General features: G+C 40.1%; 1 protein-coding gene across 2 annotated transcripts in view; it reads right to left on the bottom strand.

Annotated features, from left to right (window-relative positions):
* Nucleotides 1–26,548, bottom strand: part of TMEM132C (transmembrane protein 132C) — a 224,616-nt gene that overhangs the window by 80,948 nt on the left and 117,120 nt on the right. The window contains exons 1-2 of one of the 2 annotated variants that reach the window (XM_030026282.1): nucleotides 19,997–20,204; nucleotides 16,002–16,148 (exon numbers count right to left, since the gene is read on the bottom strand). Coding sequence is in view for 1 of the 2 variants with exons in the window: in XM_030026281.1 (XP_029882141.1) it covers nucleotides 16,002–16,148 (147 nt within the window). In the remaining variant the exon portion in view is untranslated. Of the gene's footprint in view, nucleotides 1–16,001; nucleotides 16,149–19,996; nucleotides 20,205–26,548 lie in introns of those variants that run through there. The other variant, XM_030026281.1, reaches the window with a different exon arrangement.

The following is a 26,548-nucleotide window of genomic DNA, read 5'->3' as shown; positions in this document are numbered from 1 at the left end:
TATTTTAATATTTTCAATGGAAACAAATTTGGGTTTGGATATATACATTCCTTTGTACAAATGTCAAAATACTGTCACTGACTGATAGCAATATGGAAACTCTCTGTTTCCACAGCCCAGTGGGTAGGAATGCACAGAAGGAAGCCAACACCATAAACGGTATACTGTAAACTATAAAGTTATATATTTAAAGTATATTTCTAATAATTTAGATCTCTATTCTTTACTTAGTACTATGCTGTTTTCAGTACAAAGAACCTTATGGTATTAGCCCCAAGGAGAAATGTGACTTCCCCTATAAAAAGAACAACCATTATAGTTTTAGATTCCCTTCCAAGAGTACTAACTTCAATACCTTCTTTTAAAATTTAAACTACATCTAGTTAGCGAAGAGAGAATGACTTTTGGCATATTTTTCCTGCATCTAATAATCACTTCCATTCACATAAACTACCTTTTTCCCTACAGAGGATTATTGTCATTAAGCTACTCAGAGTGTGACAATAATTGAGAGGTTTTGGCTATTGGAGTCAGAAGCATTAGGATTTGAGAAAGAGTAATACAGAGACATGGAAGACAGAATTTGAAATGCTTACATAATCTACACTTGATTTTAATTAGAGACAGAAAACTTTTAAAGGCTCAGGAGAGATTTGGTCTGGACAAGCACCTCTTTGCTTCTATCCTACACACAGTTGTAGGCTGGGTTCCTACAGAAACAAGTTGGTGACTACTATCAGTAGCTGATAGCTCTTGAACTTCAGGGGCAAGAACCTCGGCACTTCAGTGCCTAGGAAAATGCCATCTCTTTCCTTGCTTAAGATGAAAAACTGGCAGCAACTATAAAACTAAAGGGTTTATACACTTTCCTGAATCTGTCTTCAGAGATATCTGGAATAGTTCTAATAAACACACTAAAGAGAGCATTAGATCTCAACAATTACTGACTGATTATATGCATAGATGTTTAAATAGCAGCATTTCTAAATCTTGTAGGGTACATACTGTAAAACTTTCATGTAAAGGAATTGCATAGAAAGGAATCCTCAAACCCTCTTTAACATCTTAATTGGAACAAAAGATCTTTCTGTACACTCTTTGACATTACTCAGGAAACAGCAAATTATCTGATTCAATTGGCTCATGAGTAAAATAGCAGGGAGCAATTAACTCTTTAGAAACCAAATCCCTCTATGAGAGGATTTATTATAAGAAAAAACATTAAATATATAATAAAATAAGAAATAAAAGACATTAAATATAAACATAGGGATATATAAGAAAAAATAAGAAAAAATATAAGATTAAAAAGAAAAAATATTCTTAAATATTTTAAAGAAAAATTCTCATGCAGGGATGAGCTACTCAGCAGTCATTAACATTACAAAGGGATGAAGTCTTCAACAGTCTAAGTAATCTGAACAGTTAAGTCACCCACCACAGTCCACAAAGACATGGCTTGAAAGTAGGCAGGATTAATGGTCTTGCTTCCTGGCAAAATGAACTCATGCTTGTATATATGTGAATAATTTTACAGAATACAGGAACAGCTATAATAAAGCCTGACAATTACTTCAGTCAACTGTTTACTCCAAATAAGCTAGGGTTTTTATCTTGAGAGACTGTCACTGAAACTAAGACTTCTTTCTCTGTCTAAGGTACACAAGGAACTCCAAAACTGGAACCACAGAAAATATGATAGATATTGATGAATACAAATGATTTACTGCACTTTGGTAGTTAAAGCATCTGTCCATCCGATGTGTGGGTTACAGCCAAACTGTGAGGCCTGGGTGTACTCTCTTGCTCATGTGTCTGTGCATGTCCATGCTGCACCCTTGCTCCACTTGGGTCAGACTGTGTGACCCAAGTGCAAATCTTTCCTTCCTCTGTATCCAAGTTTTATGGGGAGTGAGCCAAGCCTCGGGCCAGAAGGAGCCTATAATGTGCTCCAGCCAATTATTTCATATTGTTCATGAGACCCTGGCAAGAGCAGTATGTGCTTTCTTAGAAGGAGGACCATGTGGGTTCAGATGATCTCAAGAAGAAAGGAATAAAACACAGGACTCCCACAGCTGGCTAATGATCTCTCCACGGGAGCTGCTGCCAGTGGCTGCTTGGTGCACACTGAGGGCAGAATTGGATGCCTGATTTTTCTTCAATCCACAGCTAAATTTGCAGAACTGTAGAAAAGAGGAATATCCTTTCTAGCAACCTAGGAAATTACTTGAGAACTTGGCAAAGGAACAAATAGATCACTGGCATGATGACAAGTTGACATTATAAGCCTGGCAAATACAAACAAAAGAATATATATTCACACACACAAATGTTAAAGCTCCTAATGTGAAAGGCATGCTGCTATATTACCCACATGAGGAGAAACCACCACAAACTCTTCCCCCTTCCAGGATCCATAACTCCAAACTAAGACTTGATTAATACTGTGAAAGAACTCAACAGTTAATGCAAATCTCCTCAGTGGCTGGGAAAGGGGGCATCATTGCACAGAAAACCCAACAGTCCCATAAAAGACAGACTAGAGAAATCTCTTTCAGGTTATTTGACAGGATACAAAGAGACACTAAGGCCCAAACCCAGACTGGAAGACATAAAGCAGATCCTGCAGTAGATGTTGTCATTATAGCAAGAATCAATAACAAATTTCATCCCAAACCTTTAGTTAGTAAGGAGAGTAAAACCAGAATATGATGAAATGGTAAAGGTTCTTAAAAAAAGACAACTGAAGGGAGAGGGATGTTGGAGCCTGCACATTGAGCAGGTCTAAAAAGAGGCTCTAAAAGGACTTGGATGGGAAAACGTGAAGAAAACAACTGAGAGTGGCTGAAAGGATATGTTTTTTCATCTTCTGTCCTTTAAGCAGCAATTAACTTGTGCTCAGTGGTGTGCATAGTTAGTAGTTCTATTCTTAAACATATTCAGGATGTACAAGCTGTTCTAAAGTTCTTCATCAAGAGCAGGACTCAAACCTAAGGGACAGTCTTCTCTAAACTTCACTGAATGCTGAATCAGGCTCCAAATTAAAAACCTGGTTATTTCTTTCTGTCCTGATAGTTAGGTATTAACTCCTATTAAAAAAGCGTAAATTCTACTGCAAATTACAGACACATCTTTTCAAAATCAGTTGTTGAGGTGTAGCACTCAAAGCAAGCCGGTGAAATCAGAATTCCTCTGGGAGCGGATAATGGTGAAGAGTTCACACTTTTCAAACATTTACAAAGTCAGAGCCTATTTATGCACAACATAGTCAGCAGGGTCTGTAAAAACCACTGCCCTCAAATGTCCTGGGTTCTGTTCTAAATGGAAGTCTGTTCTGTGACTCTGGGTATCTTCTGAGATATTTTTTTTTAATAAACCCACACGGTGAATTTATATGTGATCCACAGTGAACCACAACAAATCTCCACTGATTTGCATCACTGAAGGATGTGGCAATTATATGATGTTTGACGACTATGTGTTTCATCTCACCTCAGCCCCAGGAATACTGAAAAGAGCAGGAGAGGCTGCCTGTCAAAATAATTAACACAGCCTTGATTAACAGAACATGGCAACAATCCCCTTCTTGGATGGTTCTGGGAGTAATGTTAGCAAAAGCTGAGTTTCTAGCCAATTCTTAGTGATCAAGTCCCCTACACTTACCACAACTTTTCTAGGTTAACTTTTCTAAGTAAGAGTACTGTTAGGAATAGCTTGTATTTACTATGCATTTAAATAGTGTTCATCTGTAATGCACAGGAGTTCACCAGCTTGTTGTGAGGAAATCACGGCAGGTATAAATAAACTATGGAACTATGCATGTACAGATAGCCAGAGAGATATGCAGCAATAAACAAGATCTGTTTTTAAATATTCCTTCCCAGTCTCATTAAATTTCTGAACATTTCTCAAGACAAAAATTGACAAATAGCATCTCCAAGTGGAGACCCTCATCACCCTATTGCACTTTTTCAGAGATAACAAAAACACCAGAAGAAATGATAATCAAATACAATTAAAAACTCTAAACCTAGCTGAACAATTGCTAAACTAACCAGAGAGATTATATTCCTTTGAGGATTGTCAGTGGTACTTGCTGAGCTCTGATCTGGTTGAAATCTATTATAACAGAGTATTTCATGCAAATCATATACATCAGAAATTTCTTTTCCTTAGTACATGCCAATGAACATTGCCACACAGAAGCTGTAAACTATTTTGGGTAAGAGAACAGATATAAACATTGAAATTCTTGTTAGTTGGTCTATCAGTAATGCTTTGGTTGACAAGGCACCTTGCTTTGAAGCCATGCAGTGGCATTGTTAAATACGCCAGTCTCATTAAAAATAGTTGAAATAGGAATGAATTCAGTGGCTGAGGTCACTCAAGTACTCTGGTAGAGTCATTATTGAATTTCTACTAGTGTGATTACAAAGAGTGCATGCTCAGTCCATTAATTTGCAGCATGGAAACCAAAAATCAATAGGGTGCTACTTAAAACTCCTTTTGTAATAATTACCATCATGTATGCAGGTATACACATGGAAGGGGAGCATGTAAGCTGTTGTTCACAGCCTTGAACAGGAAAGAGATTATCTAGTTTTCTGGGCTGTATGTCAGAGAGAAGGAAAGAGAAAACAGTAAAAATTCAGTCTAAACTTGGGGTGAAATTCAGACTGCAAAAGAAATTTTGCCATTTGCTCCAATGAAGCTAAGGTTTCTTCCCTGGAAATTTAACTGGAACTGAAATTCCTGGCAAGCAATCAGGAATTCAGCATTGATCTATCCAAAAAACTCTCTACAACAAGCATCTTGGTTTTCTTGAATAAACTTACTTCCCCATGAAATTACTAGCATGTTGGTAAAGTAATAACAGGAAAGTTGTAGGAGTTTTTTGTGGATAATAGTGGGACCAACTGGTATACATTGTTTCAGCAGACCTACACTGATTTATACCAGTCATTGACATTCTTCATTCTGACCCTTTGAAGTAGTAAGGACACATCACAGATTTTTTCAGGAAAAAGTACTGAATTTCCTTGCTTAAGCAAAAAGTGCATTCAAAAAACACTGGCAACTTTGGTATAATATTGCTACTCCCATTTCATTTTTCATTCTTAGTTTTAAAAGTGTTACAAAAGAATATGCTTACAGATCTTAATTGTCCAACATCATATACTGAAAGAAACAGAACCCCAGGGGTCTTGTTTAGCCAGGATTTGATGGACCATAACCATTTTTTCTGAAGAACTCACAGACATCTACTACCTTTCAAAAGAGCAGCCCACCTCTGCCTTGTTCAACTGCCAGGAAATATACAGTATCCTCCAAACACTTCCTATGTCCCCTCCGACCCACCAATTTATGTAACAAAAACCAACTCAAACCAGGTGATTTGTACAAGCACTTGACACAGCAAGACAAACTCTACACTGATTTACACTTAAGGGACTGTGGCTGCGCAGCACAAAAAAAAAAAAAGTTGCCTTTTAAAATGTCAGTATTTGCTGATATTCACCATGAAGTGATAGTGAAGAAAAATAAGATCTTCCTTCATTTCCAGAATGTGAAATACCAGAGGTCTCCCTGCAGCCTGAATTCTAGATAAATTATGACTTGCAAATGATGACTTACAGAAGCTAATAGAGTTAACTACTCTTCTTGTGTCAGTTATGTGTGGAAAACTGCAATGATCTCTGATACAAGCTACTTTTATAGACCCCAGGAGTTGCTTTGTCTGTAACAGGCAAAGATTTTTACTTTCTAAGTTTGTAAAAAAGCATGTATTATCTCTACCTACTATTTAAAATGTGCAGGGGGAATTGAATGGAATCCATCATAACAGAACTCGAGAAGTCCTTGGTTTTGCTGAGTTGTGTTATGTCCAGCTTGAATTACATAAACCGTTGTGTTTGCTAACAACTGTTCATATGCTGTAAAGTGTTTGCAGAACAATAATGATGCTGCTTCATTCAGCCTGAAGCACTGGTAAAGTGGCCTATTAGTAGTTATGCAACAAATTAGTATTATCCCCATATCAGCCTGCAAAAGTTTCAAACATGCTTCACACCAGGAAATGGATCTGTTCAACTATTTTCAGGCAGAGACACAGAATTAACCAGATAAAGGACGTGATTATTTATTATTACTATTATTAAGAGTAGGAGCCTTGTCATAGGCTAGGACCCTGCTCCATACAGTACAAATAAGCAACATGCTGCCTGCTTCAGCAAGTCTCCTAGTATAGACAGCAGATGGATGGAGACAGACAAGAGTACCTGGAAATACTGAAAAAAACACTAGGGAGTTGTAGGATGAGAGCTGTATTTGTTAGCCGCCCAGCTATTGCAAACATTTTTCTAAGAAGATAACTGAAGAAGAGCAAGGTTTTCTAAGCCTAGAGATGTGAGTGTCTCAAAGAAGCAAACACACCTGGACTGATGCACTAACACCACCTGCCAGATCAGGTCTTCAAATTGTTCGAGTTCAGGACCTCATGCTGGTTTGGCATTCAAACCAATATATTTGTAATCACAGAACTGGATACTACAAATGAGTTTAAACAAACATCTTATGATCGTGTAAGGCATGACCCTGGTTTAAATTAAAAAAGTGAGAATCAGTAGATTAATTTCATTCAACTCAGTGGTGCTAATGAGACAACAGTTAGGTCTGCCAGGTGTTTAGAAGACTGAACTTCCTCTATAAACCCTGTATCAACCATATAAGTGATGTTAAGTGATAATTTTAATGTGCTTATAAAATTAGGTTTTTTTATTACAACTATCTCCAACTGGAGGATATGCAATGGATGTAATAGAAGAGGCTAATGAAATGCATTTAAACTAATTTTGAATTTTAAAAAGAGAGAAAAAAAATGCAGTGCGTAAAAACCACCTGAGTTCTGTCTTTCTATTATTTAGGCCTGGTGGGAAGTACAACAATAAAAGACAGATGATGTCGTCTCTGAACGAAGAAGGCAGCAGGAGTAGCGTTTAACCATCCCTCACTGCAGGTATACAAGTAACATCACTTCTTTAATTATATCCACGGGTCATCTGGGAATAGAACTTAATGATCTGAACCAAAATGACAGCCAGGAGTGGTGAATGGAGGGAGAGCTCTGCTATGAGTGGGGAGTAGGAGCCCATAGCACCAGCAACATGCCATAAAATCCTCCAAGTTAGCAGCTACCACGATCTGCTGGTTTTCTTACCAACCTTGCTTAACTTGTAAGACTTACAACACAGACTTAGCATCTATATAATAATTTTCCACCTGTTTCATAAAGCAGTCACCATTATTATATAACAAAAGAAAGAAACAAAGAGATTTTTATCTGTACTTTAAATAGGCAATAACACATCAAACTAAAGTAACTTTGAGTGGAAAAGTAAATCTCAGTAAGCCAGTGCAGAAACAAATGGTTCACCTGTCCAATATATTGTGCTTTATCTAAGGAAATGTAAAGGTCTCGGATAAACGGTGGTACTTTACCCTTGTCAGCTGGTTAGTTGCTACTGACCTGACAGAGGCATGAGATCAGAAAAATGTTTAAAATCATCTAATTCTCTTTTATGAGATTGCAGCCTATTTCCAGAGGTCTCTCCTGACCAGTTTTAAGTGTCTTGAGTTCAGAGGAGTTTTGTTATTATGAAATTCCTCAAGCAGCAATGGTACAGAGGGGTTACGTGTATAAGAAACATATTTCAATTTGCCCTGCTGAATACTAACAAAGATCTTATTCACTTTATTCTTGAAAGGTTTGGCTTTTGGTGCTTTTTCCTAAATTTTCTTCATTTTTTATTGCCTGACTTATATCCTCTGCTGTGGAAGTTACAGAGGAAAGCAGAGTTGCTTGGCAGCATGATGTGGTATTGCTGAACTCAGCTGTTTATGGCTTTCAGCAGATGTTTCTGCTTCAAAGACAGTGTGAGAAAAAATACACATGCACAAATTCCTCCCACCCAGTTCTGCATCTTTTGTCTCTTATCTTCCACTGTCTCAAAACCACAAGGAAGGCTACATTACAATAGCTGCTGAAACATCCATACCATGCCAACTGTCACAGATAAATAAGAGCTGACCTCACCCCAAATTAGAACTCATTATTTAAAGTGCAAAGAGAAAAAATTAACAGAAGTGTCGGTCCATGAATGTGCTGCATCAGAAGGAGATTTTCATGGATGATGTCACTATGAATTACAGCTTATTAAAATGGAAAGTGATAGAGATTGCTGTGTACAAGAAGCAAGAACCCAGCAGCTTTCGGTAGACGATGCAAGTGGGACAGCCAGCTTTTCCTACTGCATGTTCCAGGAGCTCTGCAAAACACATGCTCAGACATAAGTAAAAGACTGAAAAGTAGACTGTATGTTTTCTAGTCACTCTCTGAGAAATGATTACTTTGTCAGATATCAAAAAATAATCTCACTCCAGACAACAGGAATTACAGTAATTATTGAACCTGTCTATCAATTCGGAATGGATGTAAAGCTGTTGTCCCATTATTCCATGACTGCACATGCTATTCTATTTAATATGTGTGGGGCTCTGCTCTATTTACATAATAATGAAATAAAACAATATAGCCAACCTGACAGGAAAGCAGGGAAGGCACTGACGGCAGCTTTCTCAGCAAGGCTGGGTTATTGCATGCACTGGCTAAGCCTCCAGCATTTGGTTTTGATAAGCATGTAAAAAGCTTTTCCAAACTACACAGATTTGCTGAGCAAACAAATTTGATGCTTTCATTTGGGCAAGAAATATGTGAAGAATGACCTTTCTCTTGGTGCTTCAGCCCTTCTGCTTCCCAGCAGACCCAGGAACTCCAAAGTAGACAAAAAAAAAAAAATTAATTTATTGCAACTGGGCTGGAACTTCTGTAGGGATCATGGATAGATCTCATTTCATGCATTTTGTTATCTCATTTCTATTAATTAATTTCTTTTCTTGGAGAGAAAAGTCATGGGAATGCCTTACTCCTTGGCTAGTACTATGTTAAGTTATCTATAAAGACTAATGTAGTATTTTTTGAATGGTCAGGGCCAAGTCTAACACTGGTTCTGTTGAAATCCAACATGAAGATTCATTTCAGTAGTGCCTAACAACAGGCCTTCAAAAATCTCATCTTAGATTATAACATCTTGCTTTGAATTTCCAACAGAAGAGAGAATGTTGTGACATACCTGATAAGAAAGAAAATACTTTCATTTAGTATCTTCCACAACACTTGTGCAGACCCTGTCGGTTTTCTGACTCAGGCCTTATCTGTTAGAAAGCAGGTATTTATGCAGATGACAAGTTAAACACAAATTTCTATTGAAACAATTGACTGATAATAGTGTTGTTGGATTTTGGTACGGCCAACACTCCAGTTATAGATCAGGGCCTCGCAGTGGTAGGTGCTAGATGAAAACTAGACAGACGTATGTTGTTGCCATGACAATTGCTATAGTTATCTCAAATCTGATCTTTCTGAACTTGCATTACTGCAAGTATTGAAAAGAAAGGGTCCTTCAGGCTCAGTGAGAGTCCTTGTCTATGAGGGCTCCTGTGGAATTTGCTTTTCCTTAATGCAAGCACGGGCTGCCCATTAAGTCGAAACCACTCAGAATTCATAAGGTTCAACAAGTTGCCCTGCTCCCACAAGTACTCAGTAAGACAGTAAGGTGTAAGGAACAAACATTCCCTCTCAACACAGTTTGTGCAGACACTTGCTTAGACACTGCAGCACACAGAGAGAGCGAGGCAACAGCAACGGAGCACCCGCCTCCTTCCTGCAGGCAGCCTACTCCTGAAAGAGACACGAGAGACATTCTTCATCCTTCCTCCCTCCCCAGCTCGGGGCTTTGATAAACACTCCTGACATTCAAAGCAGCAAAAGAGAAGCCATATGAAAGGCTCCTTTGGGAAGCAACCTTCTAACCCTAGTCTTCTGTGCCCTAGAAAAGATATTGTTACAAGGCACAGCTGGCTGATCCTCCACCATATGTGCAGATGTCCAGTTTGTCTTTGGCACCTACACTGTATGCTGGGAGACATCTGTGCCCTAATTTAACCTGAAGCAGGCATCCTAACATAAATAGAAATCTTAAAATGCAAAGACAGCAGGCAGAGATAAATTATTTGGGAAATCAGATGAGAAAGGGTGGAGGGAAAGTATCTTTAAGGCAGTAGGTAAAGGCTTAGCTATATTATTCCTTATAGTGTTATTGACAGCTATACGCATACATTCCCACGTGTCATTTTAAGCAGACAGATGCACATCACAAGAATGACTCACCTTGGAAGCTCTGAGGGTTGCACTGGTAATTTGCCAGCAGCCTAAAACACTGTACCTAATTTGCACCAAAATATGCATGATGCTTAAAACAAAATACTCAGGAGGCCATAATGCTTGTTCATATGTGACTTTCTCATAAATGAATGGAAATTCTTTCTGTTTCAGGGTTAATAGTAAAAGAAATCCACTGCTAATGTCCTCCTCCCGAAGTATTTCTACAGTTTGTACAAATCAGTTTCTACAGACACAGATGTGACCTCCTAAAGACGTATATAACTTCCCAAGCATGTACTATTACAGCACCGGCATGTGCCATCTCAGGTCTCATCCTGCCTTAATTATCAGTCAGAAGGATAAACAACTGTAATGAAAAAATCCTGACCTATGAGCACCAAACCTCTGAGTCCTTGTGAAAACCGTGTCCTCTGCTCAGACTGCAAGGTTTTGAGGTCAGCAGGCACCACTGCCACTCTGCTGAGCTCTGCAAACCACTCTGACCCAAAACTGTGCCAGGGGAAGATGACCCAGATTCTAAAAGAATTAATAACATCTACCCTGGTTGTAATGTGTGAATACTCTTCTCAGTGTCCATATATTGGGCACAGACTGACTGTCTTCAGGTATAGCCAGACACACACCACACAGCTTACAGTTTTTCAAGTTTGAGGCATTTTGTACATATACACTTTACTTTTATTTTTCAATTGCAAAAGGATTCACTTTACTGACATCCCTTGGCAGCATATGGTGCTGCCAGACAGAGGAGGGACCTGCGGAGCATTGTAACGGCTTTGTTGCTTTTCTCCGTGCCCTGACGATATGAAACACAACCCGGTAACATCATTAGCTGTTTCCATGTGAATTCAATGATACCCAGACAGTGTTAAAAAAACCCCAACAAACCAACGCCCAAAAATGTGTGCGCATGTGGCGAGGGGGAATAAGTGATTATGACACAGTCTGAAACATAAACATAACATCTGGAAGCACTCTTCCCGAGTCTGCCTCTTTATCAAACAGATGGCTAGAGAGCTGTAAGCCCACAGGCCTCTCAAAAGGTTCAAGGCCAAGAGGATAAAGTGCTACATCACAGCAGTTTTCCATTATGTCAGTTTTTCTAAATGTCTCTTCGTTCTCCCACACTCAGTTTCTCTACCCAGTTGACAGAAATCAAAAGCACTGGGTGACTCCATTCCTCCACAAACAAAGTACAACATCCACGGGCAGAAACGTCAGCCCAAGAACAGACTGAAGGCAGCTTGTTCCAGCCCACTTCCAGGTTTGGAGGAGCAAGAGGAGTTAGGCCTAGATTAGCCCCAATTGCTGCTGCTTAGTTCTTGACACCACAGTTACAGGATGCTCTGGCTTTGGCAGAAAAGCCAGCTTAAGAAATTCTCCTAACCCTCCTTGCTCTTACCCTTCACCCATCTTTCTCATCCCCACAGCTGACAGCATACCAGCTGGTGGAGGTACGCTACTAAAAAAAACCAACAAAAAAAACCCCAATTAAAATTACTTCGGTCAAAAATAACCTTTGCTCTGTCTTGGAACAGCTCTTGCACCCTGTGGTGGCATTCCAGAATAAACTACACAGCAAATACAAGCCCTTTCCCTGAAGCTGTTCTCAGGGTAGATGTGCGACACCATAAATCAACCACACAAGCCTTAGGCTGGAACCAAACAGAGGCAATACTAAGATACAGAAACAGTTATAATAGTAACCAAAAATATCTCTTCATCTACCCTGGGGACACATTTAAAACCTACCAGCTTTCCTCCAGAAAAAAGAAACAAGGGAAAACAAGTGACCAAGCAGTAGTCAGACTTGTTTTCACTAATCAACGCTGTTGTTATCCTCATCAATAGCTACTTGAATCTCAGCACAAATTGCATTATAAGGCACACAAACATTGTTGATTTCAAGCTGTTTTCAGTTACTTGCTATAGTGGTAAAGTCTTTCTGAATAAATCTAAGTTAAGAAGCTATGGCTCTTGGCGTTAGCAGCACAAATTCAAAGAGAATAACTATTACTTAAAAAAGTAAAAAAGTGTGACCCACTTAAAATGTAATGGTAAACAATTATTGATGTGATGTATCTAAAATATGTCCCTTGGTTTTTATTATATAATGTGAAAGGTATATTAGCTGCTAAGTGGTGTTGCATTAAGATATAAACTGCTTGTTTCAAAGTGCTTACGATGTAATTATATCCACATACTAATGATAGTAGAAATATGCAAGAAAAGAAAGACAACATGGCAATGGAAACGAGTAGTTTTACTGAGTATGGGCATTTGTTTCCCGCAATATGAAGGGGCAAGAGCGCAGTGGTTCTCCATGGTACATCAGGGAGATTTCCAAGTAAATGAGAGCACATAAAGGCCAGAATTTCCTGTTCATGTGCTTAACAACTCAACACATCACTCTCCCCATTATGACCTGAATGAATCCTGGATGCAGTTTAATCTGGCTACCACAAAATAGTTTGTAGGAGGCAGCACTCCAATGCACTGAGAATCTATTACGAATTTAAGTAATGCTCTGACTTCACAACCAACTGGGGACATGTGACAATACAAGGGGAGAGCCAAATTACTTCTGTTGGTTGCAACAGAAGAATAAGGCACAACTGTGGAAGACCCTTCATTCTCCTTTCCTGCTAGCTAATTCTCTGAGCTGTGCTAGAAACAGCCGGTCATGTAAAGAAAAATAACTTACTATCATCTTCTTGACAAGCTGTGTGAATGTTCATAAAGCATTCAAGAACTACGAACTTGCGTTTACTTGCTTTTCAGAAGCTCTTTTGCAAAGACAATGGAAAACACCTCTCTCTGCTTAAATTAACCAACGTATTTATGAGTTGGCTGAGTTTGCTGCAAAAGAAGATTAGCCTGTGTTGACGCTGGAACTCCAGAACAGTACCTCACATCTACATTGACCTTGCTACAGAACTGCACATCACCCAAACAAACTGCACTGTTAAACTAGCCTGAAAAAGCTGGTGGCAGCACAGACAGATCCCATTAGGGACTTGCAATTCTCAACCAAATTAAATTAGCTTAATAGAATATTTGTGCTCTGTGCAGAGGGCTCCAAGTGACACTTAAAAACTCAGTAACTGTAATGCCCACTGCACTGTATGCTTTCCCACTGGGATCTCAGTACACACAAGCCCAGGTTTCCTTATCCAGCTCTTGTACGCAACCATTTCATTCAAACCTAGGTTCATCATGCTTTCAGAAGACAGCAACTATTTACACATACAAATGAAAGAGGCATTAATTAAAACATTGACTTTTATTTGCATAATTAGTGCTAAAAATATTTTTATGGGTTAATTAGACTTTATGCAAATTGGATTGAGAAGATTTAATTTGGGGTTTGATAACCTGACTATTATAGTTCTGCAGTTGCTAAGACACTCAGTTACATGCTGTTCTAAAGCCATGTCCTCCCTTTCAAACTGTTTTGGTTTTTACTTCTGGCAAGCTCAAATGATGTATTTTTCCTTTCCCTTTACCCTCCCTGAGGTGGGTTGACCCTGGCTGGATGCCAGGTGCCCACCAAAGCCGCTCTATCTCTCCCCTCCTCAGCAGGACAGGGGAGAGAAAATATAACAAAAGGCTCATGGGTCGAGATAAGGATGGGGAGACATCATTTACTAATTACCGTCACGGGCAAAACAGACTTGACTTGGGGAAAATTAAACTTATTACCAATCAAATCAGAGTAGGATAATAAGAAACAAAAACTACATCTTAAAACACCTTCCCTCCACCCCTCCCTTCTTCCCGGGCTTAACTTCACTCCCAAATTCTCTGCTCCTCCCCCCGAGCAGCACAGGGGGACAGGGAATGGGGGTTGGGGTCAGTTCGTCACACTGTCTCTGCCGCTCCTTCCTCCTCAGGGAAGGAATCCTCACTCTTCCCCTGCTCCACTGTGGGGTCCCTCCCATGGGAGACAGTCCTCCATGAACTGCTCCAGCGTGGGTCCCTCCCATGGGCTGCAGTCCTTCAGGCACAGACTGCTCCAGTGTGGGTCCTGCGCGGGGTCACAAGTCCTGCCAGGAGCCTGCTCCAGCACGGGCTTCCCACGGGGTCACAGCCTCCTTCGGGCATCCCCCTGCTCCGGCGTGGGGTCCTCCCCGGGCTGCAGGTGGAGATCTGCTCCACCATGGACCTCCCTGGGCTGCAGGGGGACAGCCTGTCTCACCACGGTCTTCACCACGGGCTGCAGGGGATTCTCTGCTCCGGCACCTGGAGCATCTCCTCCCCCTCCTTCTTCACTGACCTTGGGGTCTGCAGGCTGTTTCTCTCACATATTCTCACTCCTCTCTTCTTCAGCTGTGGTTTCTGTGGTGCAGGGGTTTTTTCTCCCCTTCCTAAATACGTTCTCCCAGAGGCACTACCACCATCACTGACGGGCTTGGCCTTGGCCAGCGGCAGGTCCATCTTGGAGCCGGCTGGTGTTGGCTCTATCCGACACAGGGGAAGCTTCTAGCAGCTTCTCACAGAAGCCACCCCTATAACCACCCCCCGCCCCCAAAAACCTTGCCATGCAAACACAATACTTCCCCCCACAAACTCTCCACTGAAAATCTCACTAACTGCAATGATATCAAGTGTAAATACATTGAATCAGTGAGTTCCTCATGACAAGAGAAATTTCTGCACTTTACAGAAGTCTAATATTTCCCAGGCACTCTGAATGGGCACAGAATACAAATGTTAAAATCTGCTCAGTTTTTCTGTGCCTGAAGATAGTACAAACCAACCGCATAGGAAAGTAATAACCAACCCAGCATCCACCAAAGATTTTATGATACTCTTCAGTGAGCCCAGGTTTGAGGCTAATAATAAGCGCAGAGCTAGGGAACCATTGCTCGGATCTGTACAATGGAAATCCTCTGCATAGACTACATGTACAGCGGTGTTCTGAGAATTTGTTAAGAAGATACCCAGCAAGAGCAAAATAATTTCCACTGAAAGCAGCAACATATGACTTTACTATGTGCCGTGGAAGACAAACATACTTACTGAAAAAGCACTGCTTTTATGTCTGTGGAACAACTAGACCAAGTCTCGGTAAAAACACATTAAACAGGAAAGCAGGCACTGGCAGGCCAGTTCATACCAGTGCTCCCTGGAGTGCACTGCCTCTGACAGTTACCAGTGTATGGCTTAACAAGGGAACCTCCAGTTCTGGAAGAAGAAACTCTTTGCAAAAGGGGATTCTTCTGTATTACATACAAGACACTAAATACTGAAAGGTTTGAATTATCCTGTACCAATGCTTGAAAGTTACAGTGGTTCACTGTGGAAGAATTCATTGCTTGCTTGATGAACCAGCCACAGAGGCTGTGATATGTTCAGAGAAACAAGGTCAAAACTATCGAGCCAAAAAATTATGTTCAGTAGAAACCTGTAAAATTAAGGATATTCATATTCATGCCAAAACGACACCCCCCACCCCCCTCAATGTAGGCCTTTTCTATTCATTTTTTAATTTAAACTGATGAATTTTATTACCTGGAAACTAAGATCCTCTGTTATAGATCAGCAGATGGTACCATAGTTAACATAAGTGTCTCCAGATTTCCAGGCTACAGGTTTAATAGCTATGAGTAGTGGTAATATGAGCCCTAAGTCTTTCAACCAATGAATGGTATCATGGATATAAATGAGTTTAATGTGCCGAGAATATGAGGTTTCATACCTGTTCCTTGAACTTGGTGCTATCCTCTGACAAATAACTGTTGTGGTCGAATGCTTTCCACCATTCCCCACCTCTTGTTTCACGTCCCACTGCCGGGGGTCACTTGTCTTTGCACTGAGAATGTTTACACCTTTCTTCACCTTTGCCCTGTTGGAAACAGCAATTGTAAAAAGTTTACAAGAGAGTAATTCAGGACTTTTACCTTCCAAATGTAGCTCAGGCATGGAGATCTCAATATACCAGCTTTAAGCTAAGTATTAGCTATGTTTCTAACCCATCAGTAACTAAGAGAGTGGCATCACAAATGCAGATCTAAGGCAACATACCACTTTTTGTGGACAGAACCAGCTAACTGTGTGCCTTTTTATGTTCTGCCAACAGCAGGCTGGAGTTATGATTAAGACCAAACCTGTAGGAAAACCTGCATTCAAGGTTATTTTCTCTATTCTGGCAATAATTTCTCCCAAAGAGAAATCTGTCCCAATGCAGAAGACTCAGGAAGGTTCTGTTCATCTGTATCACGACAAACTTGTGCTTCATCACTGCACATAGGAATACTTCACTGAAGTTTTTTAAATAACCCATTTTTATTCCATGTGATATTCTTCTACGTTATCAGTGCGCAGGTTGTTGCTCTTCTGCTTGACAATTCCCTCTTTGTCACAGATTCCCAAGGAAATTTCTGTTTGAAATCTCCATCCTGGAGAGAACACAGCTGTTGGTTAAGACAAGACTTTGTAACTCAGAGATGTTCTTACAGGATGCAAATTTCTGCCACTGTTAGCTGTTACATCCTGTGGAAAAGTTAACTGTATTTATCTAGTGATGCTAATAACATCAGCAATAACTGTATGGAGGTTTAATTAAAGAGGACTTGCTTAATTAAGGAGCATTTGTATAAAGAACTCCCAGCAAACATACTATTTGGGTGCGGAATGTTCAATTGCTGATCTTCAGTCCTATTACAAAACATCAGGAATGAGAAATAGAATACTTATACAGCCTTTCTCTTCAAAAGACACTGAGGGACAAAATTCCACCAGCCCACCGGACTCACACAAGATGATGAATATGTGGGGAGCAGGATGCCAGTTAGAAGTACCAGGCTCTGTGAGTAGCTTGGCCTCAGCTTTGGATAGAGAAGGCAAAGGGCTGCTTAACTTCACCCTACCTGAGTACGTTCGTCATGGCCTCTACTCAGCAGGAACTGGCTTCACCACAGCAAAGAGGCATGGTGAAAAATCGTATTTTTCTAAAATACTTATGTAACACAAAAGGTTAGTTATTGAGCAGAAATCACCATCTAAAACGATGTCGATATCTTCTTGACATTTATGAGGACTCAGCACCTCACTAAGTTCCTTGGAAAAACTGGTCTTTTTGCATCTTCAGACACTAAAACACTTTAAAAATGTAGTCATGAATGATCGAGAGTACTTGTCTTCTCATTGCAGTTTTTCAACAGTGAGACAAAACACAATTAAAGGCATCAAAAAAGAAAACTTCTTTTTCTCAGTATAAAAGCATAAGTGCTTAATTCTCTCATTTGTAACATGAAACACCATGGAGCTTCACAGATTACTGTCTTGCTCTAGTAAAACTAGCACAAAACTGATGCATCTCTAATGCCTTCAGTTGAATTACTCAGAGATGAAAACAGAAAAAGTAAAAGGAGAATCAAATCCGTTACTGAAGGTTCATTAAGGCTTTAAGTCCCATTAAGTTCTCCAGTATATTACAGTTCAAATAAATGAACAATAAATAAACATTTAATTAACAAGAAAACACTACCACCAATCTTGAAATCTGTATAAATCCACCAGTGTGTTTTTGGTAGTATCTATTTTAGGAGATGTTCGGATGTATTTTAGGATACTGTTATTTAGCAACTGGAGAGAAATAAAAACTGATCATTTAGATACTTTGTTCAGCTGTTCCTGAAGATGGGCTCTGAAATGGCGTAACGTCAGTCAAAATGAGGTTCCTCATGTTTGGATTTTCAACATAATTACAACTTTGTCAGCAGCTGCAAATTGCTCTTTCCACCATGTAGCTTGACATAGTCAATACCTGGGCTCCTGTTAATTAGGACGGACATTTTGTATGGCCTAGGTTAGTGGTAAAATACACTGCCAGAGGATGAAAGACCGTGGCTACAATACCATTTTGTTAATTAACTACAGTATGGGGCATTAAGTTGAGTGGTTTTCACATATGCCATTATATAAAGCCCATTAAAAAAAAAAAAATTCCATCCCAGGGTAAAGTAGGTTATGTTTGGTGAGAAAAATCAATGTTGTGATTGCACTTAGCACTGGAATTAGGGTACGAACACCCAGAAGATTGAACTTCCTAAATAAATATGCAGAAGCACAATTTGCAACTCTCCCTCTAAAAAGGGCATTGAGTTTTATATAACAAGGTCAATGGATGAATCAGAATAAAGTCAGACAGTACTGAGCCCCATACATTTTTAAATGCAGTCCATACGCATATGCTACAAATGTTTTCACTTAAATTTTTATTTACTTGGTGTTTGAGTGCTAGCAAGGAAAAGTCTATTTAATTCTTTACCAAAGATTCGTTGACCTTGTTGTATGCTTGTGATTAAATATTAATTTTTTAAATCAATAGGGCCAACTTTGTACATAAAAATTTGTAAGTTATACTACCTCAATAAACCCTGAGACTGAGGACCTGGAGGCCAAATTACTTGACAGTCTTCTGTATTTATCCACCTAATCTATACAGTATATATACATTTACCATGTTTACTTAAGGGAGGCAGGTACAGTGACAATAAATGGAGATGACAAACAGCTGAAGTACTCCAGATTTCCTTAGCGCATAGTTCCCCACTCCAACTGGAAAATTCTCCCCTTTGCCACATCTGCTTATTCACGAGTAGATGGTCGTCCTCACACAGAGGCTTTTCAGCACAGCTCTACAACCTGCAAGTATCCACCAGCCATAACTTGTCAGCTTGGACTTCCACCCAAAGTGGAGTCAAAATCTTCCCCTCCAATGTTATTCTAAACAATTATCGTATTTTCTGTGGGTGTCACTAAATTGCCTCTGTCACTTTGGCTATATGCTCTCAACAGTAGTAGTAACTAAACCACGGCCCCAAGTTCTGCTGCCCAATAACAACAATCACCCTTTCCTTTTTCTGGATCTAAACACAGACCCTGCTAATCAAGTCACCTACGTATGTACAAAACCTAAGGGCAGCAGCTCATTTATTTGCATTTGACTGTCTATGTGCTGAAAGTTAAGCGTGGTTTTTGATCTTCTGACAAAAGGAGACCTTGCAATGGGAAGATGAAAGAAAGACCATCATTAAGGACGGTGCAGAATATCAGAGGTCAGCTTCAGTCCCACACTGGATAGAGGACTCCATCTGAACAGGTTTTTGAAGCTTTATGAACACATGGTAGCCAGAACAGTGAAAGACTTTCTTGCTTGAACTTCTAAGGTTATTAATTCATAGCACAGGAAATGTCTGCCTCAGCTTTGTCTCAAAGTAACTGTCTCTCTTTAAATCTCTCGAATACAGATTTAAAACATTTTGCTGCCATGCAGAACAAGCAGCATCTCAAAGACATTACAGAAAAACTCTCCAGCAGCTTACCTAGAAATCATTACTTAATTTTTGTCAAGACCAAGTAAAAACATTTACTTACACAATCTCACAGCAAATACACTTATGTAAACGTGCAATTTCCAAGCAAATATTTCATTTCCAAATCAAAGCTTTTAGTTGTATACAAAGATTTCCGTTTAGCACCTTATCTTCCTAACATGTCAAACCTAGAAATGATGCTTCTAATTAATACATTCTGATAAACTACAGATGAAAATCTAGCTGTTCCATTTCACTGTCCTCAAATTACAAGAAATCTCAGCAGTATTTAGGCATAATACTCTACAGCCGATAAAGACAGTAACTGAAAGGCATTGAATCAGCAACAGCCAGAGCTGAAGATGTGACTTACGATTTCAGGAGCTCAAATTATAGTTTCCTATTTAAATTTAGATTTTAATCTTGCAAAACTGCTATGGCCATGGAAGGGTTCTGCCACCTGCAGCAGTCCTATAGAGAGGGCAGACTGCTGAGTACTCCATGCAGTTCTTCACATGCTGTATGATTTTGCTGACGTATGCTAATCCTAGAGAGCATCACCTCTCTTATTCCAGAGAAAGTCATCCTCAAAGCACAGATCCAAGCGGGGCTGCATTGCCTGGATGTGCTATGATACAGATAAGGAAAGGCAAAGGAAGAATCTGAAGTTACAGGTAGGCTAACACCGCACAAAGCTGATTAGGAGCCCCTGGCTGTACAGGTCCCTAACTGCCTTTAGCCTGACACTAACACCCAGCTGACTCACTGGCAAGCTAAGTTGGTAGCATTAATCAGTGGGTAATTTAGCTTCTTGGATGGCTCACTGCAAGATCAGATATGCAGCAGTATCACTGCCAGGGAAGTGCAGAAGCACAAAGTGAGGCGTGGAGGGGGATCAGGGCAATACCCTCAGCAGCATCAGGTACCTCTTACGTGGGGTTAGAAGTACTGTCAAACTGTAGTCCAGCAGAAAGTTTCACTGCAGCAGGGCAGACAAGGCTGCACTGAAGAATAAAGAGCTAAATCAATACTAAATTCCTATAATCAGCGAGCTTCATAATATGTAGAATAGTTTTCCAGACACTAAACCTTCTGGTTCCTGTTAGACTGTTTGTTTCCAGAGGGTTACTTAGCTCTGCATCTTCTGTCCTCTTCATAAATGCCATGCTATTCTCCGCATGATGTACTTTGGTCTGAGAACAGTCTGGTTTTAGATCAGTGACCACTGCTTTGTACAGACAGTCTCTAGCTCGCATCTGTTGTCTAAGCTGCTGTGCCAGAAGACTCTTCTTTATGAAGTATTCAAAATGTAAATATTAGAGACAGATGCAGGTTCAGTCCAAGCGGGGGGATCGGCTCACCTATAAGGTAGTCCCTGGGTCACACGAGTCAAGCGTGGGCATGTCATACCTCACCATGCTGGGCAAGGGAGAGGATCCTCCTGCTAAATCCTCCTCATTTCCACGTGTAAATCCTCGCCTGTTTGTATTTGTCAAGTTGGTGCTTCAACTTAACAAATACTGACCCCTTTTGGTCAGTCTTCTCTGGAGCCTCAATGTTTCTTGCAACTCTTTGCTAATCCTCCTCCCTTAGTTGCCCAGACCAGTAGAAGCCCTTGACATTACTGACTGTCAAGGTCACATTGTAAGAAATTATTTTACTGTATCTCCCGAAAGCCAGGGAGTCTCTCCTGGTGGCCTGTTTCTGGGCTGCATTTTACAGTAAGTCTCTAACCTTCCCAAGCTCTGCCAAAAAAATTTCAACTTCTTCCTGCCATGATTTAAGTTCACTCCTTTTCTTCTTTGTTCCCAGAGTAAATCAGGAGATTAAAGCCAGCTGCAGGAACCCATAAAACCCAGGCAGGAGACTAACCACAGCAATTAAGCAAGATTTGTTTTATTAAGTAAATCTTTTTCCTTTCATCTTTCTATGTGAAAGGAGTTGCTAGATCTCACCGCAGCTCTGAATGAACAGGACAGACATCTGCCTGGCAAAACAATATTCATTAAAAGCCTTGTTGCTGGCCTCAGTTGAGAAGCCAAAAGCCCAACAGAAGAATATGACCTGGTTAGCCACGTCAACCTTTCAAATACGTTCCTTTAATTTGCAAAATACACGGACAGAGTAAGTGTGATTAAGCGGCTACAGCTCTGCTTAGGGAATATGGGGGATCAGGTATCTTGCATGAATCCGTACAAGCCATAGGAGCCCTGTTTGCCTCTGTCCTACTCTAGCAAGCAGATTTCCACCGGTGCTTTATGCGGCCACCGCTTTGCTACAGAGGTTTTCATTTACAAGCCATATGCACAGGTAAGCAGCAAGTGAGAGCCCTGTCTCAACTGGGGAATTTAGGTACTAAATTTATTAGGTAATAAATTACTGCTAATAGTAGTATTTCAGATGTGGTTCCCATTAAGAAGGCTAGTCCAAAGGGCCATCCATACAAGAATTTTGTTTTCTTTGATTTCTAGATTTACAACATGGGCTAATCATTAGTAAAAGTGAAGATCTTGCTCCTCAGACCATCCTTTCTCCTTCAGGCATTTTCTTTCTCTTGGAAAATCCAGTAAAAGCCTTCAGGAAACAGCTTTTGTAAAGAAGGGTAAACACCCTTTAAAATGTCAAAACAGCTAATCTATAGGTATTTAGGCCTTGCTCTTTGCTCCTTTTCCTTTCACTTCTTAGAATGCTGGTCTATTTGAAACAACTTTGAAAAAAATGCCATGTCAAAACAACAACAAAAAAATTGAAATATTTTAATTGAAATATTTTACTTTGAAAATGCAGTAATCAAATCCTTAAGAATCTCCAAACGAGAATGCTTAAGTTTCTTGAATATAGGTGTAATTCTGCAAGCAGCTGAGGCAGATTTCAGTATTTCTGAAACCTCCTCTGTCAGCTGAATTGGACTAAATTCAGCTTCCCCTAAACTGCATATTTTGGTGACTTCACTGTCCATCAAAATTATATAAATTCTTTCCATTGCCAGTGAGGAATCCTGGGATTCGAAATTTTTCAGGGGCTATTCCTTTGTAGTGTTTCTTACGTAACTGAAATTCCCTGAGACCCTAGGAAAATCAGCTGTCAATGGGAATAGGTGCTTCATATCCCTTAGGAAGCTTTGAAGAGCTCAGCTGCAAGGCACGAGATGGATGCTGTCAGCTGTATTTTATATTTTTTTCCCCCAAAATCCAATGTGCTTTGGGATGTTCCAGTGACAGAGTTCTTTGGTTTGGGCTGATTTCTGTGGTTAACTCTTTGTTAGCATTACCAGTCCTTTTGAGATGTCAGGTATCCCATTATTTATTTTAAAAGAAATGGAAAAAGAAATGCTTTCTGTGAAGCCTGGATACCACTACTTAAGCCACAGAGATAGTCATTTAACCTACTAATATATCTCATGGCAAAAGTGCTGCTTTCTCCAACACTCAACGTTAATAGCACTAGTTAAGGGATTAAAGGAAAGGCAGGAGGAAAAAAAATTAAAAATATATAAATAGAAGCAGGAGGGAACCGTACAACACAGAGAATCTGGATTTGTCTTCCAAGCTGAAGAGGAAACCCAATCTGAATTTACAACCTGCTAACATTCTCCCTCCAGCAAAGATAAACACTGTAAACTCCTGACATTCACAGAAGCTGTCACGGAGCTGTTACTGCATTTAACTCCAGGTCATCCTGCTTTCAGAGAAACAATCACATGTCAGCCCAGATATTACTGAGGGGTTCTCAAATCCACTGGTTGGGTTGAGTATTTAAACCTTAAGCAGGCTCACAGGAGCTCAAAACAAAAGGGAGCTCTTGCAATGGCTACGAAAAGCTCTACTTTCTCTCTGCCTTGGCTCATTGCATTTATGGGGCCACTTAGGTGGCAAAACCACTGTTATTGAGCTCAAATTATCAGTGCAGTAATGAGACAGGAGACAAGATGGTCCAAGGTAGAAGAAAGCAAAATCATGCACCAAATAACTCCAGTTCAGCATACACCCTTGTTTTCTTAACTTCCCAATCCATAGCTTCAATAATTTCTCTGGACATAGCAGTTGTCACCAACTCCCACAATTTTATGTGAAGTATTGCAGGGTTTAGATATATATATTGGTTTTAAACCTCAGCTCCCAGCATCATTGGAAGGAATCCTCACAGATATTAAGAAATGGGGAAGAGGGAAAACTGAAAGCAGACGAGTAAGTGTTTTCAATAATAAGAACCCCATATTTGTTCTTTTTATAATCCTTAATATTTTTGTAACACTTGAGGTTGGCATCCCAAAATACAAAAATCCATTCCCATTAGGAAGGATGGAGATCCCCTTGTGATAAACACTGTCCAAGCCTGGCACAGAAAGATCTTTTCCTGAGAGTTGACAATTTAAGTATTAATCAGCAGATGGGAACATATAATTTGGGAGCACAAAAACACAGGAGACAAGACTACTCTTTTCAATCCCCTTTTCATTGCCCTTTACCTGTTACTCACGGAATCAGCAAAAAATCTGGGTTCACAAGAAATGCAAGGGAAGCTCTTACTGAGAAGACCAAAATCTTATAGTGCCTGAGAGGTGTTTGCGGCAGTGCTTTAAAACTGTTGTACTCCTCATACTGAGCATTTTAGATGCTTAACCTTAACTGACTAGGGGACAGTCTGAGTTTGCAGTTTTCTTATGACTTATTCACCCTTTCCATTTCCTTACAGAGTGAATCAGCAGAAAGGCTCTTTTATAATTTGAAACTCTAACCAATGGGTACAAGTCAAAGATCCATCTCACGGACTCTGCAAAGAACCGAAAGAAGTTTATGCACAATCACATCTAGGTAAATTCCCTGAAAAGTCTTTGCCACAGGATCAGTGTCTGAGTGAACACTCATTTATAAATTCCTTATACAAGGAAACATTGGACATCATGCTGTCTGCTTTGCTGTCTGTTGAAAAGTGAGCTGGAATAAGCATCTCTCTCACACCAACACATGCTTGCTTGCAGAGCGAGGCAGAACAGAGAGACAGAGATGGGTGTTGAGTAAATAAAAAACCTACCAGGGTGAATGAGTGCAAATTCAGCTGTACATGCCAAACACAAGCTCATCGCCTCCACAGATCTATTTTATAGGACCAGAAACACTTTTTAGATAAGTAAATGCTTTGAGATTATATTCTCTACTACATGCAGTTTCTATTATTACCCCAAAAATCTCTAAGCTGCGTATTTGTGACATTCCCCCAGCTGGCAGAGCAATAGCAGTGCTGAGGAAAATACTTAACTGTTTGCAGTGGTTATTAGGATTATTACTTAGACCCCAAGTGACTTTCTGAAGTAATCTTCCTATGCAGTCCCTTTGTGTTTTTAATCCCATCTGCACTCCCCCTTCAGCAGCTGTTATGAATGCAATTTTGCCATCAGCCATGCAGCTACGAGGGTTGCGTTTCCTTTTCCCTTAGAAAATTATAACATTGCTGAGATCAACTGCTAGAAAGGGGATGGGGCAAGTGTCCTTAAAACATCAAGAAAGAGAAGAGCCCTTCAGTCACATAATTGTTTCAAATATTATGTACTGTACTAGGTATTTGTACAAGCAATGAAAGGAAAGATTGATTATCAGGTGGTTCATCCCCAAGATGCAGCACTGTCTCTTTTGCACTCTAATGAGTCTAACTTAAGTTGACTCAAGGATGGAGCATTTTACCATTGCCCTAGAGAGAACTCCCTCCAGACAGCAGGGAGTTTGCTGACTCTGTGGGTGCTGTAATAACACATGCTTCCATCTGTTTATTCCTGCCTCCTCGTGCTCTCTCTTTGAAGTACCGAGCAACACCAACCAGGGGCAACCTTTTGGCATAGATGAGTGCCAAAACTGCAAACAACAAAGTGGAAAGACTGCTATGAAAGATAACTGTAGAATAAAACAAGAATTATGGCAACATGTTTCCTTTATATCCCTCGTACCATGACTCCGGCATTTGGTAACAGTTCTTGCTTTGCTCATCGTAATCCTCACACTTGCATATAGTCACTTTAAGGCACATTAACACTACTGCTATTCTTGATTTTGTTTCAGAACAAGCACACCTTGTGTTGTAATCTGCATGCAAGAGTGTGATAGAAATGCTACAAAGAAGGTCTAGGGGGATACAGCAGACAGAACTGCTAGCTTTTATGTTTGAATTGAGTCTTAATCTAGTAAAATGCTGGCAGTGATCTGTACTACAGCCTCCAAATTGGGTTCTTTCATGCTTTAAGTTTACCCAGCAATAGCACAAATCCTTGTGCCCTGAGGCAGTTGCTGGTAGTTTGTGTATTTAGGTACAGATCTGAAGCCCCTGAGACTTCGGTAGGTCAGCAAAAATACCCCTGCTGACCTCAAGGGCCTTGGATCAGATGCATAAAGCACACATGGGTTTCCATGGGGTCACCACCTGGCCTGCCAGAGCCAGTGGGCACTGTCAGCAGGAAGGGCACGTGATGGAAGCTCATGTGGCTCAGGAGTGAGAAAGCAACACTAATAAATTACAGATGGGATGTGACTCAGGGAGTTCAAGTAACGTAGAAAACTACTCTCATCCTCCTGCAGCCTCTTTCGTAATTTAAACAAGTATTTCTTTTTTTTTCCAGAAGTGACTGAGTAGACAGACATAATCTTCTCATCATTAAGAAATACTTCAAAACCTGGTGGGTTTTATCTTGTATGTGCATGTATACACTTGTCCACAGATACACACACACAGAGTATTTCATACACAAAGTTTTCTTGTTTCTCTCTACTTCGTCTTTTCCACGTGTCCCTCCACATTTGCTTTCTCTTGGCTTTGTATACCTCTGCATTTCCTCTTGTAATACTCCTTTTTCACTTCTCTCACATTTATTTTCACCTTTCTCTTTCATTTAGAAATTTGACTAAACCAGCTGAGTCACCACTGAGTTATAGTTCTA

This window comes from Aquila chrysaetos, chromosome 9 (genome assembly GCF_900496995.4).
Source record: "Aquila chrysaetos chrysaetos chromosome 9, bAquChr1.4, whole genome shotgun sequence".
In the NCBI taxonomy this organism is placed as follows: Eukaryota; Metazoa; Chordata; class Aves; order Accipitriformes; family Accipitridae; genus Aquila; species Aquila chrysaetos.
The sequence above is the reverse complement of the archived record's forward strand: the minus strand, read 5'-3'. Positions and strand labels throughout refer to the sequence as shown.